This window comes from Brassica napus, chromosome A3 (genome assembly GCF_020379485.1).
Source record: "Brassica napus cultivar Da-Ae chromosome A3, Da-Ae, whole genome shotgun sequence".
NCBI classification, from domain to species: domain Eukaryota; kingdom Viridiplantae; phylum Streptophyta; class Magnoliopsida; order Brassicales; family Brassicaceae; genus Brassica; species Brassica napus.
The window spans coordinates 12629584-12647188 of record NC_063436.1 but is presented as its reverse complement, the minus strand read 5'-3'; the positions used below and the strand labels follow the sequence as shown (position 1 = coordinate 12647188).

Below are 17605 nucleotides of genomic sequence, written 5' to 3'. Positions count from 1 at the left end.
TGCTTCCTTGAAAACCATATCTTCAATCTCACCATATAAGACACATCATGGTTCAAACCCATGGATGAAATCTCATTGTACCATCACCATAACAATCAAATCTTCTAGACCACATATTCCTGAGTCTCATCCCTTCATTTTTGCTCCTTGAACAAACTAGAAACAATCACGAACATGTCCTTGAACTTCACAAGAGGACCATGAAACCCATATCGTAAACTTACTCCATCCGATTGTCCTCCCTCAATAGCTTGATACAGTTTAGTCTAATATGCTCAATAACACCACAATTATGACAAATAGGACGAAAATTTCGTTGAGATGCACTCAAGTCAGAAAATTCTCTGTAGCATTCATTGTGGCAGTACTCGTATTAGTCCAGTCTTTACATCATTTGCAGTCTTCACATCAGTTGTACTCCCTGCAGAAACCTTAACCATTGGCTTTGTAGAAGATGCATCTATAGTCTTTGTTTTTCTTGCTAACACAAAGACACCTTCAGCTTTTGAAGATTCTCCTTTGAATCCAAGACCTTACTAAATCCTCCTCCTCTTCTTTTTTCAAATTTTCAACAACTTGAGCTTTTAACTTGACATTTTTTCTTAGCCACCACTAAATTTTCCTCAACAAACTTGAGGCAGCCTTGTGCGCATTTGTTTGTCAATGAGGCAGATCAAGTTACACCAGAGAGTGGATGAGTCGCCATGAAGGCGACAATTTCGCTCTCTCCATAGAATGTATATGGCGGTCTGAAACACATAGTACTTGAGGAAGCCTTGTGTATTGGACGGCGGCTGTTGAGAATTGAATTGACTATATTTACTTGTATAAATCTAAAATTTATACGAAAAATAAATATAAAATTTATATTTTTCCATTATCAATGTTTCCAGTTCGATATAATTTTTAAAAATATCTAATTTATGCTTTATTAATCTTTAATTCATGTCAGATGTTTTTTTTTTCTAAAACCATTATACCCTTAAAATTTGAGGCAAAATTTGCACCCTAAAGACAATCACGTGCATTTAGAGAGTTGATAATATACAGCAGAGAACTAAAACGACCAAGTACCTACGGAATAAGGAAAATCTACAAAGCATTTATACGTGTCCACTTAATTTAATAGCCATATCAATATCCATCATACAGACAGACGGTTGTCTTATCTTCTTTTACGTTGACTATTTTAAATAGAACTTTTTCCGTTTTGTATATAATTATTTCTTATTTAATAAAATTAAATATTTCAACTAAAAAGAATCTCAATGCCTTCAAAGATTCCATCAACACATTTTTATATAAAATTTGGCATATTATTTAATAATATGTTTGTGATATCGCTGTACAATCAAATTCTAAAATACATTGTTGAAAATGAAAACATACAAAATAACAAGAACAACAAATAACAATATCAAAATAATTAAAAAAACAAAGAAAAACGAAACAAAATTCATTGGTATAGTTTTGCAGAATATTTTATTAAAGGTTAGTGAAGTTTTTTTGTTCCGGCTGAAGTCAGTGTGTTATTTTTTTTTTTTTGGAACTCATATTTTATAACATTCAAATTAAAGTCTGGTAGTTGGGAGTTGAATAACCCCATCAACCACATCGGTTTCAGCTGCCAACAAAGCAGCCTTAGCTAAACTATCCGCTTGACCATTTCTCTCTCGAGAGATCCAAGAAAAAGAAACAAAATCAAACACAGAAGCAAAGGAGAGAATGTCTGCGACAATCCCGTAGATCACTGGCGAACAGGCGTTCGAGTTAACAGCACTAATCAGTTCCGTCGAATCCGACTCAAAAGCTACACACTTCAGCTCTTCGTGGGCTCCTTCTTTAATAGCTGCTAAAAGCGCAAGGGCTTCAGCCATAAGAGGGGAGCTTACATAGTCCTCGGTTGCCTTGAACAGCTTTATGTTTGTTGGCAAATGGATGACCCATCCCAAACCCGCTGAGGATCCTCCGTGCTTCCAGGCAGCGTCCGATCTGATGACCATCGTTCCGGGAGGGCTCTGTTTCTTCTGGTTCCTCTGGCTTCGAGCAATCGAGGGAGCTGGAGCCTCCTTTTGGCTCGATCCCCATTCACGCGCCAAAGCGATTGCTATCGAGACCGTATCCTCCGGCGAACCCGAATGACCTTCAAACACGAATTTGTTTCGCGCTTTCCACAGGTTCCAAAGAATCCAGAGGCCAAGGGTCTCACTTGTTACTCCCGACGGGGGAAGGCAAGTTCTGGTACTAACTGCTGTCCAGATCTCAGCTAAATCTACCATTCCGCTACTCTCCAGTGTCGTCACAAAAGGCGCTATATTCCAAGCCTGTTGCGCAAACGGACAGTGCAAAAATAGATGAGTGATAGATTCAATTCCTCCACACCTTTTACAGAGAGGGTCCACTGGAACATGTCTCTCAAATAAACGCTCTCCCACCGGCAAAGCTTTCTTCAGTAGCTTCCAAGCAAACATCTTGACTTTTGGGGCCACATCTAGGTTCCAAACGTTCTTTTTCCAGTCAAAATTTGTACCAGGAACTAGCTCGTCTCTGTTTTGATTCCTGTCTACAGCTGCATAATACCCGGACTTAACTGAGTACTCTCCCGTACGTGTTCCTAACCAAGCCATTTTATCTGGCGCCCCCGCTTGACTTGGTTTTAGTCGCTGAATCACCTCTTCATAATCCGGGAGAAGCACCCGTAATTTCTGCAGGTCCCATTCGCAGGATTCCTCTTTCATCAGTGAAGAGACCCTAAGATCAACACAATCTTGTCGCACAGGTCCCATCGGCCTTTCCTTTCGGCAGGGGTTTAACCAGGGATCTTGCCAAATCTGGATAGATTTTCCATTTCCAACCAGCCATCCCATGTTTTCCAATAGCAGATCTCGTCCCAACAGTATGCTCCTCCAACCATGAGACATAGCTGATGCTTCCTTAGCGATGAGGATATCATTCTCCTGGCAGTATTTGCCAAATAGGACACGTCCAAGTAAGCAATTAGGATTGTGCAGTAAGCGCCAACCTATCTTGGCAAGGAGAGCTAAATTGTAGCTCTGGAAATCACGGAAGCCCAAACCTCCCATAGCTTTTGGTTGAGCCATTTTATCCCAGGAAATCCACGCCATCTTTCGAGTGTCTTCACTACTATCCCACCAATATCTTGTGACTGCTGATTGAAGGCGCTTGCAAAGCGATACCGGAAGTTCAAAACAAGTCATGGGATACGTAGGCACAGCTGATAGCACACTCTGGATCATAACCAATTTCCCCGCAGACGAAAGGAATTTGTTTGACCAGCTACGAGCTTTTTGCTTCACCCGATCAACGGTCGAGGCAAATAGGTCCTTTTTCTTTCTGCCAAAGTGCTCCGGCATTCCGAGATATTTTCCGGTCCCGCCTTCTTTCTGAATTTCAAGCTCCTCTTTAATCTGTAGCTTAAACTCCGCCGGGGTTTTCTTAGCAAATGTGATAGAGGATTTCTCCTTATTGATCAATTGACCCGAGACCGTTTCATAGTCCGCCAAAATGGTCTTGAGCGCTGTGCAACTGGCAATGTTTGCGTCGAGGAAGAACATCGTATCATCCGCAAACAGTAGATGGTTTATCCGAGGGCTAGCCCTTGCTACTTGCAATCCCTTGAGAGATCCATCTTCTTGCGCTCTGTTACATAATCCCGAGAGGACCTCGCTACATAGGATAAAAATGTAGGGAGAAAGGGGGTCTCCTTGACGGATACCTCTACTCGGTACTACCTTCCCTCTAGGCAAACCGTTAATGAGGAAGGAGTATGTAACTGAGGAGATGCACTGTAAAATACAGTCAGTGTGTTATTTAAAGGCACAATTTCTAATATTCAAAATGAAGCTTATGTCTGAAAATATAGAGATCCTAATGGTATTGTTCCTTCTAGGGATAAGTATCATTATTCGTGACTTGATCCGTACTCGCATTAAAAAATTGAATACTTGCCATTGACAAGGTAAATAACAAGTCAAAAAATTTTACTATTTGCAAGAACAAAACAAATATTTTCATTTTTTGGTATTTGCTTCATTACTTATTACTTGTTACTCATTCTATAAAGTATGTGTTACTTATAATACTTGTTAGTTGCAATATAAGATTCATCATATTGTCATATATGTTTGGTTTGCATTTAAGAACTTTCTTTTGCAGGAACAAAACTTTTTTTGTTTGTTTTGCAGGAGCTAGCAAAACAGGACCAAGAAATCAATAAATATCTTTTTTGGAGCATCAAAATAAAATTGAGGAACAATGAGTTTCATACCTTGGTCAGTACCCATACCCCCATTACTTTACCTTAATATTTATTAACTTGTACCACTCAAATAATAACTTTTAATTAATATTATTTTAGATTCTTCTCTATCAAAACTCAAAATTATTTATTTTATAACCAAAATTACAATTATCTTCTAATCAGATTATTATCTAACCAAATTTTACAATAAATTAAAAAATATATTTAAAATGTGATTACAAACTTCAAATGTTATATATTCATGTATATTATTATTTCATTCACATAAAAAATATAAACTATAAATATTTTTGCTAAAACATATAAATTTATTTTCAATAATATGTTAAATAATTTGATGAGTAATATAATTCACATATATATATTTATATATATATATATATATATGTGTGTGTGAATTATAAGAATGCAATAAATAAATTTCAATTTAACTTTTTCCTCAAAACTGAACATAGAAGTAGAATGTATTTGGCATAGAAAAATTTAGAGACATATCTATCTATCTTATTAAAACATAATACATTTTATTTTGAAAATATATATTTATTAATATACATAAATATAATAATTGGTGTTTAGTTTATAACTAAATACATCAAAAATGGTTATTATAGTTAAACATATATATCTGAGGAATATGTTATATAAATATCATTTTGATTGGTTTTATATCCAACTGCAATATGAGCAACCACAAATGATAGAAAATTAAAAAACTGTTAATTTATCATAAATGTTATATATATATATATATATATATGTGTGTATAATACATCAAACAAACAGCCATACATATGCATGTATTTAACCCGCATGTTCGTGCATGTATTTTTTCATTTTATAAACCTTGATATTATCATAATTTTTTTAATATATAATTTATATTTTAGTGTTATGTATTGCATAACTATTAAATCTTATTGTTTAGATTTTCGTATTACTTTATTAATAAATAGTTATTTATTTATGTCTTTTTTTACCTTTTTATTAATATTTATTACATTTTCAAGTTTGGTACAACTAATATATAATTTGAAAAATATATAGCTGTAGAAATGAAATTTCAACATATGTTAATAACTTTATTTTGGTATAAAAATATTACGTAGTTAACTTATTTTAATCCGTTTAATGGTGAATGATAATTTATTTATATGAAAGCCAATTCTATAAAATTAAATAAGTTAATTTACCAGTTTAATATAATTTTTCATATTTTTTTATATAATACTTATATTTTAATATAATACATACTATAATTATAAATTTATAAAAATATCATATAAGCTTTTTATAATAAAATTTAATTAATATTAATTTAAATTATATCATCAATTACGAAATTAACTAAGCATTATTTAATAAAAAATATTTAAAAAGCTTAGTATGATTTTCTTAGATTTTTCTCAACAGATTTTGTTATAACTAAAAATAAAATTCAAATTTATAGTTAAAATTGATTTATTATTGATTATTATGTCATATTATGTTATTAATGAAATGAACCTATTATGAATTATTTATAGTAGATAAAAAATAGTATTTTCTTTTAATAGAGAAGATATAAGCGGGTGCACGGATCAAGTTCTACTACATAGTTAAAGGAATTGAATTTTCTTATTTTGTTCAAAGAAAATATTAGGACAATTCATCAGTTTCATCTAATTTTCGTAAAACCATATTTCATATTTAAAAACGACAACCATTTCCAAAATAACAAGTGTATACTAGATTATCTAATAAATTTGACACTAACCATTCATAATATGATAAATGTAATTAGAATCTTATCTAAATTTTCCAAAGTCTTTCAAACTAAAAATTAATTTTATTTTCTATTATTTTATTTTTATTCATTAGAGATTCATTAAAAATAATGATGTTGATGGTTTTGGAGTGCATTTAACATAATTTAAAAACTTTATGTTAGGAAACTGGTTTTTGTTTTTAGATGCACTAATCAGGAAATGATTGGCTATTTTTATCACTTGAACAATAAACTATCTTACGTTTGGGTTTTCTTGTTTGATAACCATATTCGGATATTTATTGTTATTATCTTTAACTTCATTTTGCAAATTTCGTGAATAATTTTACAGAAAAAGTTTTTTTTTGAATTTCTAAATTTTACAAAAATTTCTATATTATGTTGCTAAAGAAAAAAGAAGAATTTATATATTATTATTTCTATATTATTTTTAAATCCTGTTTCAGTTTTTTTTTATATTAGAAGATTTTTATTTTGTTTTACTTGTAAAGCTTCAATGAACCAGATCACAGCAACATCTAGAATGCAAGAAAGAGGTGACTGTATTCACCAATAAGACAAATATGTTTTTTTGTTTGCTTAACGCATAAACGCGTATGGTATGGTTCGTTTTCATGCATTTAAAGTAATAAATCAATCTTATGTTTGGTGTTTTTTGCTATATAAAAAGCCTGGCAAAGGAATCTGATCTCAAAAATAAATTATAAATAGAGTACCCATATATTTTTGTAACAAAATAAAAACTTTTAAAAAAATATAATAAACTAAGGAGATTTAAGGAAAAGTCGTACGTGGGTCGAATCTTATCGATCCTCAACAACCAGATAGGCTTTTAGCTTTAACCTGTCTCACTCACATCTGCTCAGACGCGGTACTTGCTTCTCAATAACGACAACTATTTATAGCCAATAAAGAAAAAACAATTGTTTAGCAAAAAACAAAAATTATATAAAGGATAAAGGATAGTGCCGACATATATATAGATATATACTAGTATTATTGTAGGTGGCGGCTATCCACTTTCTGTGCCAAAAAATCATTATAGAATATCTAGATGATACCCAGAGAAATTATCTGGACCTGATGGTATTACTGTGTTGTTTTATCAAAGTTTTGGGAAATAGTCAAATGCGACCTGACTCGTATGGTCAGTGATTTTATTTTCACCGATTAATCACGTTTCAATTTAGGATCCGAATGGTAACCACGAATTTGATAAAATAAGTGGTGCGAAATTAAAATGCGGCAGTTTTGATATAAACGAAATACGGTTTTGAGAAAATAGTAGTGTGGTTTTGTTAAAAAGTAATGAGAAAATATAATTTTAAAAGCAAAATGTAGTATCTAACAAAATCAAAGTATATATATAATGTATATACAAATCAAGAATAAAAATTAAAACTTTACTTAAACACTATTTCAAAATCAAGAAAATATATGTGTAGATATTTTAAAATACAACTAGATTTTGACCAGCACTTTGAAAGCGAAGGATTGTTTCGTATAAAATATTATATTTTATAACATATTTATTTTACTACATATATGTGCATTTAATTTTTTTTTTATAATGTGTTGTTGTTGAAACTAAGAGAACATTGTTAAAGTGAATTATTTTTTTTTACAAATTTTGTAAAACTTATTTTATTATAAACTTAATACAACAATCTACAATTGATATTCTCCAAATTTGTTATTTGTTATAGTTAAAAACTCTTTTTATAATGTATTTCCAATATAAAACATGACAAAAGATGTATTACTCTGTTTTACCTTTAAATTATTAAAAATAAAAATAAAATCAATGCAAACCGAGTTAAATAAACATATCATTCTAATTCGATTATTATATAGTTATAAGTATATGACGTTTAACCTTATTAATGTACACATTACATATCGACTAAATCTTTTCTAAAGAAAAACATATCGACCAAATTTACAATCAATCCTAAAACAAGATATCTCAAATGACTTTCGGCTAAAATATTATGGGTTCCATATATCAAAAAAAAAAGTTTCTTTCGTAACAAAAATCACTAACCATAGTTAAAAAAAATACCAAAGGTTTACATCTATTATTTAAATTATATATTATATGTATTTTTAAACTTCATTAAAAAGACAAAAACTTTCTAGAAAACAAAATTAGTTAAAATAGTTATATTATTTTGATAATTATTAAAATGTCAAATAATGTTTTTTAGCAATTTTAAACATGATTTAAAAAAAAACATGAACACCACGTTATACAAACTATCAATTTTTAAAGGAGGTTTCACAAAAATGACTCAAAACAAAAAGTTAAATGCAAAACTAATCCATGATTTTTTTTCAAAATTTTCATTTGTCATATTCACCTCATAAGTTCAGATTATTCACGAAAATATCGTTACGTTTTTGAAAATGTTTGTTTACTCAATCATCCTCATTTTTCTCTTTTGTTTACAATATTGTCATTATCATCAATACACCAACAACCATGAACAACCAATTTCAAGTTGTAAATGCATCTAAAATTAACATATACATCTTCATATTCTTATTCTTATTTCTTACACACAAACCAATTCCTTTCACTTCCTCTCTCTTATTTCATCACAAAATCCCAACTTTTTTATTTCAAAATTTATTAGCTTATTAAAGTTATTCAAATTCATGATTTTTGATCAAGAATGAGTGGGTAACTTTCACTATAAAGTTATCTGACATGAACCTTACCGGATTTAAGAATGATCTTTGAATTATTTTTCAGATATGTTCTGGAATAAGACTTTCGTAGAAGTTTTTTCCGAAGGTCTTCTAATTTTTTTTTGTTAACAAAAAATCCCACAAATAGGAAAATAATCAAAAGAGGTTTCACTAAACACGTAAAATATCATTTTACCCTCGATATTTAAATACATATAATTATTTAAATCAAGAAAAATAATTATTTTTCTAGTAATATGTTTTTGAATCGATATTTCTTTTTCAAAATCGAATCAGAATATTATTATTGAAACTATTTTAAAAAGTTATATTGATATTTTAAAATTTATTTATTTAGTTAAAAAAATCTAAACTCCACCCTCAAATATAAACTTTAAATATATATTAGTTAATCTTACGGGTATAAGTGTCTATTTAATTTTTAATAAAATTTTTATTAAAATTAGTTGGTCATTTTCCTCCTTGAAAGCTTTTTTGGTCAAAAACTTAAAAATAGGCATCATATGTAATTTCTCTTTTAGAAAAGATATGCCGAGATATCTAAACTTCCAATCCCATGTATATTAATTGAGAAACATTACAACATTTTTTTGTAGCCACGTGTCACAATGAGAATGAAATTCAAAATTCTTAGAAAAATAGGTTGGTCCATCTTAACTTATATTATATATTTTTTAAACTAATTATTAAATTGGTAAATAATGTAAAAAAAAAATTTGCACTTTTCTTAGATAAAAGCTATTGATTACCTAATATGATTCACGTATATATGACAATTAAAAATTATGAATAATAAATATTTGATAACAATTTTTGTATCTTAGATCTTTTTTGTTTAATCTGATATTATTATAAGATTCTAAACAATCACATTAGCCATATAATAAAAATATATTTTTTTCTTATATGTTATATTTTGAATTTTAAAACGACTATAAATTAAACGTTAAATGTCTCACACTCAAATTTTGTGATCAATGATTTAATGTTTTTGTAATAACAAGATACAAATGATCATAAATCATACGAATATGAGTTTCATTTAGTAGACATTCATATTATATATTAAAATACATAAATATGTTAATTTCTAAATTTGTATTGAAAAAATATCGAAACCTTAATATTTTAATTTTAAAATTTGCATTGAAAAATTCGCACATTAGAAATTTTGTGTTTATCATATTAGTATTAATTTTTAATAATAAATATTTATATTAAAATATACTATATATATTTATGTCCTTGTAACTGAAATTTAATTATATATCAAATAAAATAAACAAAACTATTGTTTTGATTTATTTACCAAAACGAATTGTAGAAAACAAGAGGTATATTGTTTTTATTTATGTGATTACTCTAATTTAATTATATATATAATACGTAAATAAACACAAATAAATAATAATATATATAAATTATTTTTATATATAATGTTTATTCGGTGCAATTGCGCGTATATTAATAGTTATATATAGATGTCAAACCTCAAACGTCAAATTTCAAATTTTGTCCTTTTTACTTTGAACAAAAGTAGAATGTGTTTTTTACGCTGTGTATTGCAAAAGCGCCGAAGCCAATGGAATGTTTGCTGGAAGAAGGACCCTCCCAGTTCCTGGAAAAAACAAATAAACTTGAAAAACAGAGGACTTAAAATACCAGAGGCAGCCGAAGAAGGACCCTCCCAGTTCCACAGTACCACCAGGCACCAAACACAATGTAATCACATAGAGATTCCCGCCAGCTAGAGTCCTTAAGAAGAAGGAGATAAAACATATGCTGGAGCCACACGAACAATTCTTAGACGCGAGGAGCTTCATTCTGTAACATCTGAAGGAGCCAACTAGGACCCCATGAACAACGTAAGAAGACAGACGAACATCCCTCATGACATTCCTCGCTATTTCATCAGCCACTCGATTTTTGAGCACATGAACTCTCTTTAGACGAGTAGACACCAGTGGCCGTAAAACCCCCGAAAGCTTCTAGATGGTCTAATCTCCAAGATCCGAACTGCGTCATTCTCAGAGAGTGTTCTGTGAACCAGAGGCTCGTTCCATCGGTTCGTACGGTCAAGCAGAAACCTTCAGCGTCACTGTTTTGGCGATAGACTGGAGCTCTCGGGATGGTGTCTTTGTCCGTTTTTGAAAACCAGGGAGGGTTAAAAATCTAATGTTTATCAAAAACAACAAAAATTATATATTACTAAAAAAAGTTCTTTAAATTAAAATGTCAAAAATCTTGTAGGCCCAGAGCCATAGATTAAAAAATTGAGTTATAAAAAGGAAACAATGTTCACTTTTGGGGAAGTAAAAGCCTAATAAGAGCCCAATTAAGACTCGCCTATCAAAATCTGGAAATGGTTCATCGAGTTTGGTCTTGTTTGTACGACGGACAAAACATCCTTCGAGTTGGAAAGATTGCAAACAGCGAAGAATTGATTCCCAAACGGGAAGAGGAGGAGCAAACGAATTTTCCCTGAGGATGCTGCTAGGAGCCCCAAGAGAGATTCTATAAATTGAAAAATGGGGGGAGAAGATTCTGAACGCGATAAAGATGGTAAGTGGAAACCTCCGCCGCAGAAGGCCGACTTAAAGCTTTGGGGAATCCTCGCCTTTACTGTAATCGGCGCAACCGCCACCACTTTCGCCGTTAGTAATCTTCAATTCTCTTGTCTATTTGCTTATGGTTAGGTGATTAGTTTTAGTTACCTTCGAAATTGTGATCTCGAAGGTGTTACAGTTCTGTTATCTTCGAATTGTTATGTCTGATGGTTGTATTGTCTGGTAGGTTCATCAGCTGCGAAGAACTTTTGATTGGGTCTATACTCAGGTGATTAAGACATACCTTTTCCGTTAAAATTCATGTTCCTGACTGTTCAAGCTCCCAACTTTTTTGGTTAAATTTTGGGTATTAAAGGTAGGAAGAGCACAGTCAGCAGCGCGAAAAGGGACCAGAGGCGGTTCTTTTAGAACAGCTTATCAGGAGGAAGCATGGAGAAGGTACAATAAACGGATGCAGGAGGAGTATGAGGAAGAGCTGGAGAGAGTGGTTAGTCTAATTCGACCTTTTCCTTACTGAAACTCATCAATGTTTGGATTATTTATATCATCTCTCTCTCTTGCAGGAACGTATTAGGCGTATGCAAAGCGTTTTCAACAGGGAGAGGAACAAATTTAGAGGGGGCTTTGAGAATTGGAAGGAGAATGATCCTAATGCTCACCAATACCATCAGCAGTATCAGAGACATGATTGGTACTGGAAAGCTGAGTCTACCTTTCGAAACCAAAGGACCAATCACCAGGAGCCTCCAAAACAGAGTACTAGAGTCTATCCACTATCGCATCACTACTCTGTTTTAGGGCTCAGCAGGTAGTTTTTTCTTTCTTTTTTTTTTCTATTATAGAAACAAATTGCTCATACATGACGATATTTGTACATGGCTCTAGCTTCACACTTTATGGATGAAACTGATAGTCGCTGGCAGTAATGTAAATAAGTGTGAGGGAGAACAGATTAGGATCTTTGGATCATCAGTTTCTTTAGGAGCCTTAGGGCTTTGAGAAAGTTGAAAGTCCTCTTTGAGTCACTTTTGGTTTTGTTCTTGATTCGGTTCTGTTTCTGTTTCTTCTTAGTTTTGGTTATCAACTCTGTTTAAATCTTTAGTTCTTGGTGTGCTAACTACTCAATTCTGAACATGTCGGTTGAACTTAGTTTGTGTTTCTTATGTTATAGGTCCAGGGCAACTCCATACACAGAAGCTGAGATTAAGGTAAGCATTGAAACAACTCTGATGATGCAGTAATCTTCACTTAATCTTATGCGTTGATTCGAATTCGTTGTACATTCAGAAAGCGTTCAGGGAGAAGGCGATGGAATTTCATCCAGACCAAAATCAAGATAACAAAGGTAGCATTATAGTTTAATATCTTTAACCCTACTTTGATCTTTCTGTGTGGGATTGAGGGTGTGGTCTCATCGATTCTTGCAGATGTAGCTGAAGCAAAATTCAAAGAGGTGTTACTTTCATATGAAGCTATAAAAGAGGAAAGAAAAGACAAGTAGGTGTGAGATTTTTTTTTGTTAAAGAGATCAATCTTTTTCCCCATACAGGCTACGAATGTCGATATATGAAACAGGTTTACTCTTGTGTGTTCGCATTATAGGTTCATTTATATAATAATCTTGTCGTTTGTGTTCGAAGCAGTTGTGCTTCTTTGTTGTAATATAACCAAACCAAGTCCAGATTAATCAAGGTGGAAATAAGGAAAACATAAAGAAAACTGAATTTCTAGTTTCTACAGATACTCCGTAAAACTTTGACTTTATGTTTATTGCTCTAAGATTTAGATTTTAGGTGTGGTGTAAAAAAAAATTGCGGTAGTTTTCCAAAACTCTAAATAAAAATTATATAAAAACTGATTTCTAGAGCTAAATTACTTTTTATGATGTTTTGGCTGTTGATTCAAATTTAAAAATTAAAGAATGGTATTAATCTAATCTATTAATTTAGAATCCTATTTGTATCTACTATTAACAAATTACTAGAGTTTGATCCACACGGGCGTGACGGTTTGATTTTTACATTTTTATAAATTGTTTAATGACACTTTTTTAAGTATATAAGTTATTTAGATATTTTTAACTTCATACAAACTTACTCGGATCCGGAAGAATCCAAATCGAACCATGTCCGAAAATTTATAATAACCGGACATAGTTTAATTTAAAAAAAAAAAAAACTCAATTTCCGCAAAAATCGATATGTATCTGAACGCATACATGGATGCCCATGTCTAATTGATTATGTAAACAATTAAAACAATTTTATTAAAAGATTTGAATTCTTATCACTAATTGAGCAATTTCATTTAAACACGTGAAATTATTATGGTTAATACGTAAAATAAATGACATCAAATTATTATGGTAAATACAATTAATAAAGTACTTTGTAAGAGTGAAAAATGAATGTAAAAATGTAATAAAACACTCAAATGCAGTGTTTTGAAAACCAGACCGACCAACCGGTTCCGGATTGTACTAAAAATCGAATTTGAGGTAAAGCGGCAAACCTTGTCAAAAACCGGTGAAACTCGCTAAAACCGAATAAACCAAACTTTTAACCATTTGCAAAACCAGATTATTTTACATTTCGATTTTATAATAGGTACAAAGTGAATGTTGATTAACTTTTAAATAAAAATCTGTAGTATTATTATTATGGTAACATAATTAATGATATGATGTATTGTTAAAGTAATATAATTAATAAAGTAGTTAAGATGAATGAAAATAAGAAAATAAAAAATGTAATAAATTTGTTGAAAATAAGGTTAGTTCTACTTCTATAAATGAAATTATTAAAATGACACAATATTTTTTTTATATATTGTTATCTATGTTTCCAAACAATTCTCATTTATATTGTTATCCATGTTTCCAAACAATACTGAAATATACTTCAATTTTAATAATATAGATAGATTCACAGTTGAGAAGCTTGCCTTTTCAATATAACTAAATCATGTTCCATTTGGGGGTATATGCTCCAAATTCCCTTTACGTTTTTTTTGAGAAGAAGGTTTGGTTGAACAAAAGAAAATTAATGTCCCAGAAGAAAATAGTTGATAAATCTAAAGTCAATGATAAATAAATAAACTAAGATATTGCTAACATGGGAAGCACAATAGAACTTGTAATGTTTGCACGTTTTTAGACATAATTTGTTTTCTGAGTGCACGGTGTGTTACACACCGACATTCTCGAATCAGTTTGATAAAAACTTTTTCTTTCTATTTGTTTTAACAGTTACATTATATCAAAAACAGTTCTCCCAATTTTTGTATGAATATGTATAATATATTTAACTACCTCATGTCAAAGAATCCCATAATTTTCAACAATAAAAGAGCATTCATCAATTTTAAAACAGCAAAACAACTTTGGTAGAACGGAAACTTCTTCATCAGACATTCACTTCTATATAATGTTGTTTCTGTGTATCCGCTTTGCATTCACCAATCATAAACCGTTTACCTTTTTTGAATAACCGGAAAGTGATCCGGGCATTAGGCTCGACTAATCTCCCAGGACAAACATATCTGTTAGTAATATCGAGACATGGTGTAAACACATCCTCTCAACTGAAATTGAACAAAAGTCACAATGAAACTGACTACAACCGCTAAACCATTAGTCCAACGCACCGTTGCTAATAAACTTTAAACTTTTAAAAATAAATTTAAAAATTATACAACTCCTCAAATTAATAAAATTCAATCATTTTGTTCATTTAATATGAGCCTTAAATATATATATATATATAAATAAATTTCCTTATAACAACAGTAGAAAAGAAATCCTGAAGTTTTAGAAAAAATTGAGAAATTCCATTCATATATTTTTAAGTATGTGTTTAGAACCGACCCTGATTTAGTGGCAAGTCACATGCACACTTCGTGGGCAGTAGAAATCAACCAAGTTGTGATACGCACGTTAAATTTGTCTCCAACGTTGGAATTGTCCGAAAAAAAAGAAAAAGAAAACAATCGCCGTAATCTATAATTTACTAATAACTTATTAGAATAGAACCACATACATATTTTTTTTGTCAACTCTCTATGTACATTTTTGACGCTTAACAAAGTTCAGAAATTTTTTTATCTAACTTTTTAAAATATATGTAAAACTAAGTATTTATCCCGCACATGCGGACATAATCATTTAACTATCATCGGTAAGTTATTGTTTATGCTCTCAAAAAGTTTAAACCAAACAAAATATATGTCTTTTTTTATTAAGAATTTTTGGAAATTTGCACATGTTATAAATATTTTTTAAAATATTTATATAATATATTTGTTATTAATAAATAAATTTTATAAATAAAATTTTCAAATCAGTGAATATTTCCTTTTCTATTATGCAGCATTCAATTTTTATTTAATTAATATTTAATTTTGTATTTTCCTGTTTCTTATTTTTAAAAAAAAATTATGATTGAAACATATTTTGGATAATAACACAGATTATGATTTATTTTTTATTTAAAATGTATTTTTGTGTTTTTAGCCTATATATATATTAATTTATAATAAATTATCTTAATCTAATAAATAAATTAAATATATATTGTAAAAATATATATTAAACAGGGGAGTGTTCAACTTGGCAAACTTCCAAATTCTGATCTATACTATTAAGAAACTCACTTTCAGAAAATACTGAATCTAACATCCAATTAACTGAATCGTACATTAGTGAAATTCCAAAACCAAATTACTACTAACAAAAAATTCTGTGAAAAAGATAGATAAACTAATTTGCTGCATGACTTCCTAAACCCATAAGAAAACTGCGGATGCACAATTTTTATGTATTTGTGTAACGATATACAATAAAAAACGTTGGATTCTTTAACTTCAACAAAAGTTTGAGAGACTCACAGATTTAATATTACCGGGATTGTTTTTTAACGCTCAATCATCAAAGTTGTTATGATTTTAAGGCGTATAATAAGAAACTTAGCCAGCCTTCACAATATAATGATAATTATCAAAACCATTTATAGTATTCATAACATACATAATATTAATCACTAAAATCATAAACTAAATATAAGATAAATGTAATTATGATATTATCAATAGATATTTTAAATATCAATAGTTAATATTTATTTATTAATTAAATGTCCTAAATATCATGATAAATATATATATTAAAATAATTTTTTAATAATAATATAAATTAAACTGATGACTTATCCTAAAAACAGAGAGAAAATAAATAATAATATTAATTAAACTATAAAATATAGATAGCCACTGAGAAGATGATAAGTAAGCAAATTCACTTCTCAAATATTAATATAAACAAGTTAAATACAAAATATACGTTTAAGAAAAAAAAATTATAAAAATATAAAGAAAAAAAATTATAAAATAAAAATCTTTATAATATTATTTGATAAATCAGTTTCACACGTATTGTGTTCACATTAGTTTTACTTAAAATTGATTACTAGTTAGAAACCTTAAATGAATAATAACTATTAAAATCAATTGCTATTTTCCTTTTATTTTTATTTTTTAATTCACATTATATATATATATTATTTTTTACAAATTCAGTCATATAATTATTACTAATAAATTAGTTTAACAGTTAACATATTTGCTAAATATTAAATTTTGAAATAATGTTTTTAATGTTTCTTACCCTCAAATAATTATATTTTTCTTATTAAATATATTTTTCTTAGCAGACTAGTAGTTACAATATTAGATATATAATTTCTTATTTTCAAATAATTTTATTTTAAAAATAGAATCTATTAAATATATATATATATAATTAATGACTCTAACTTTCGTGGATAATTTATAAAAAGTAGTTCAAAATTTTAGTTTGAATGAAAATCAATATCTTAAACTTAATCAAATGTAAATTTATCCTAAATTGTAGTAAATTCAACTATATTTTATGACCAAATAAAATTCTGTAAATCCAATAAGTTTTTGACCTCTTTTTCCCTTATTTGTTGATGTTGAGGGTCCATTTACAGCTTATGCATGATTAAATTCTGGTCTATGTCAGGTATATAAACATGGGACCAGGAGAGACGATCCAAGTTTTGATAGAAGGAAATCTACCAATCTTTGCTTCAGACCTGTCGGTGGCTTAGATCCAACTTGAGATTTCTTCTTGAATCTCCTTCTATCGAAGGCACCTCGTCGAGTTCTTTAACCTTTGGCTTCTATGTGTTAAGGGGTCTGAAGCTTGTGTTGTAATTTCTACAAGACCACAATCTTTCCTTTTCGGGTTGTCTGGTAGCA

General features: G+C 29.8%; 2 protein-coding genes and 1 long non-coding RNA gene across 3 annotated transcripts; 1 reads left to right on the top strand and 2 right to left on the bottom strand.

Annotated features, from left to right (window-relative positions):
• Window positions 1-1571: 1571 nt before the first annotated feature.
• Window positions 1572-4312, bottom strand: LOC125607154. The gene is made up of 2 exons (XM_048776983.1): window positions 4289-4312; window positions 1572-3806 (listed from the first exon to the last, which is right to left on the bottom strand). The coding sequence occupies exons 1-2, from the start codon at window positions 4310-4312 to the stop codon at window positions 1572-1574; spliced, it is 2259 nt and encodes a 752-aa protein (XP_048632940.1).
• Window positions 4313-6141: 1829 nt separating this feature from the next.
• On the bottom strand, window positions 6142-10894 carry LOC125606900. Its single transcript, XR_007338161.1, has 2 exons — window positions 10425-10894; window positions 6142-6945 (listed from the first exon to the last, which is right to left on the bottom strand). It is a non-coding gene; the product is annotated as an uncharacterized LOC125606900 (long non-coding RNA).
• Window positions 10895-11105: 211 nt separating this feature from the next.
• On the top strand, window positions 11106-13066 carry BNAA03G23590D. Its single transcript, XM_013828509.3, has 7 exons — window positions 11106-11416; window positions 11556-11597; window positions 11685-11816; window positions 11893-12137; window positions 12501-12537; window positions 12617-12674; window positions 12757-13066. Exons 1-7 carry the CDS (start codon window positions 11291-11293, stop codon window positions 12828-12830), a joined length of 714 nt encoding a protein of 237 aa, XP_013683963.1. The 5' UTR covers window positions 11106-11290; the 3' UTR covers window positions 12831-13066.
• Window positions 13067-17605: the final 4539 nt, after the last annotated feature.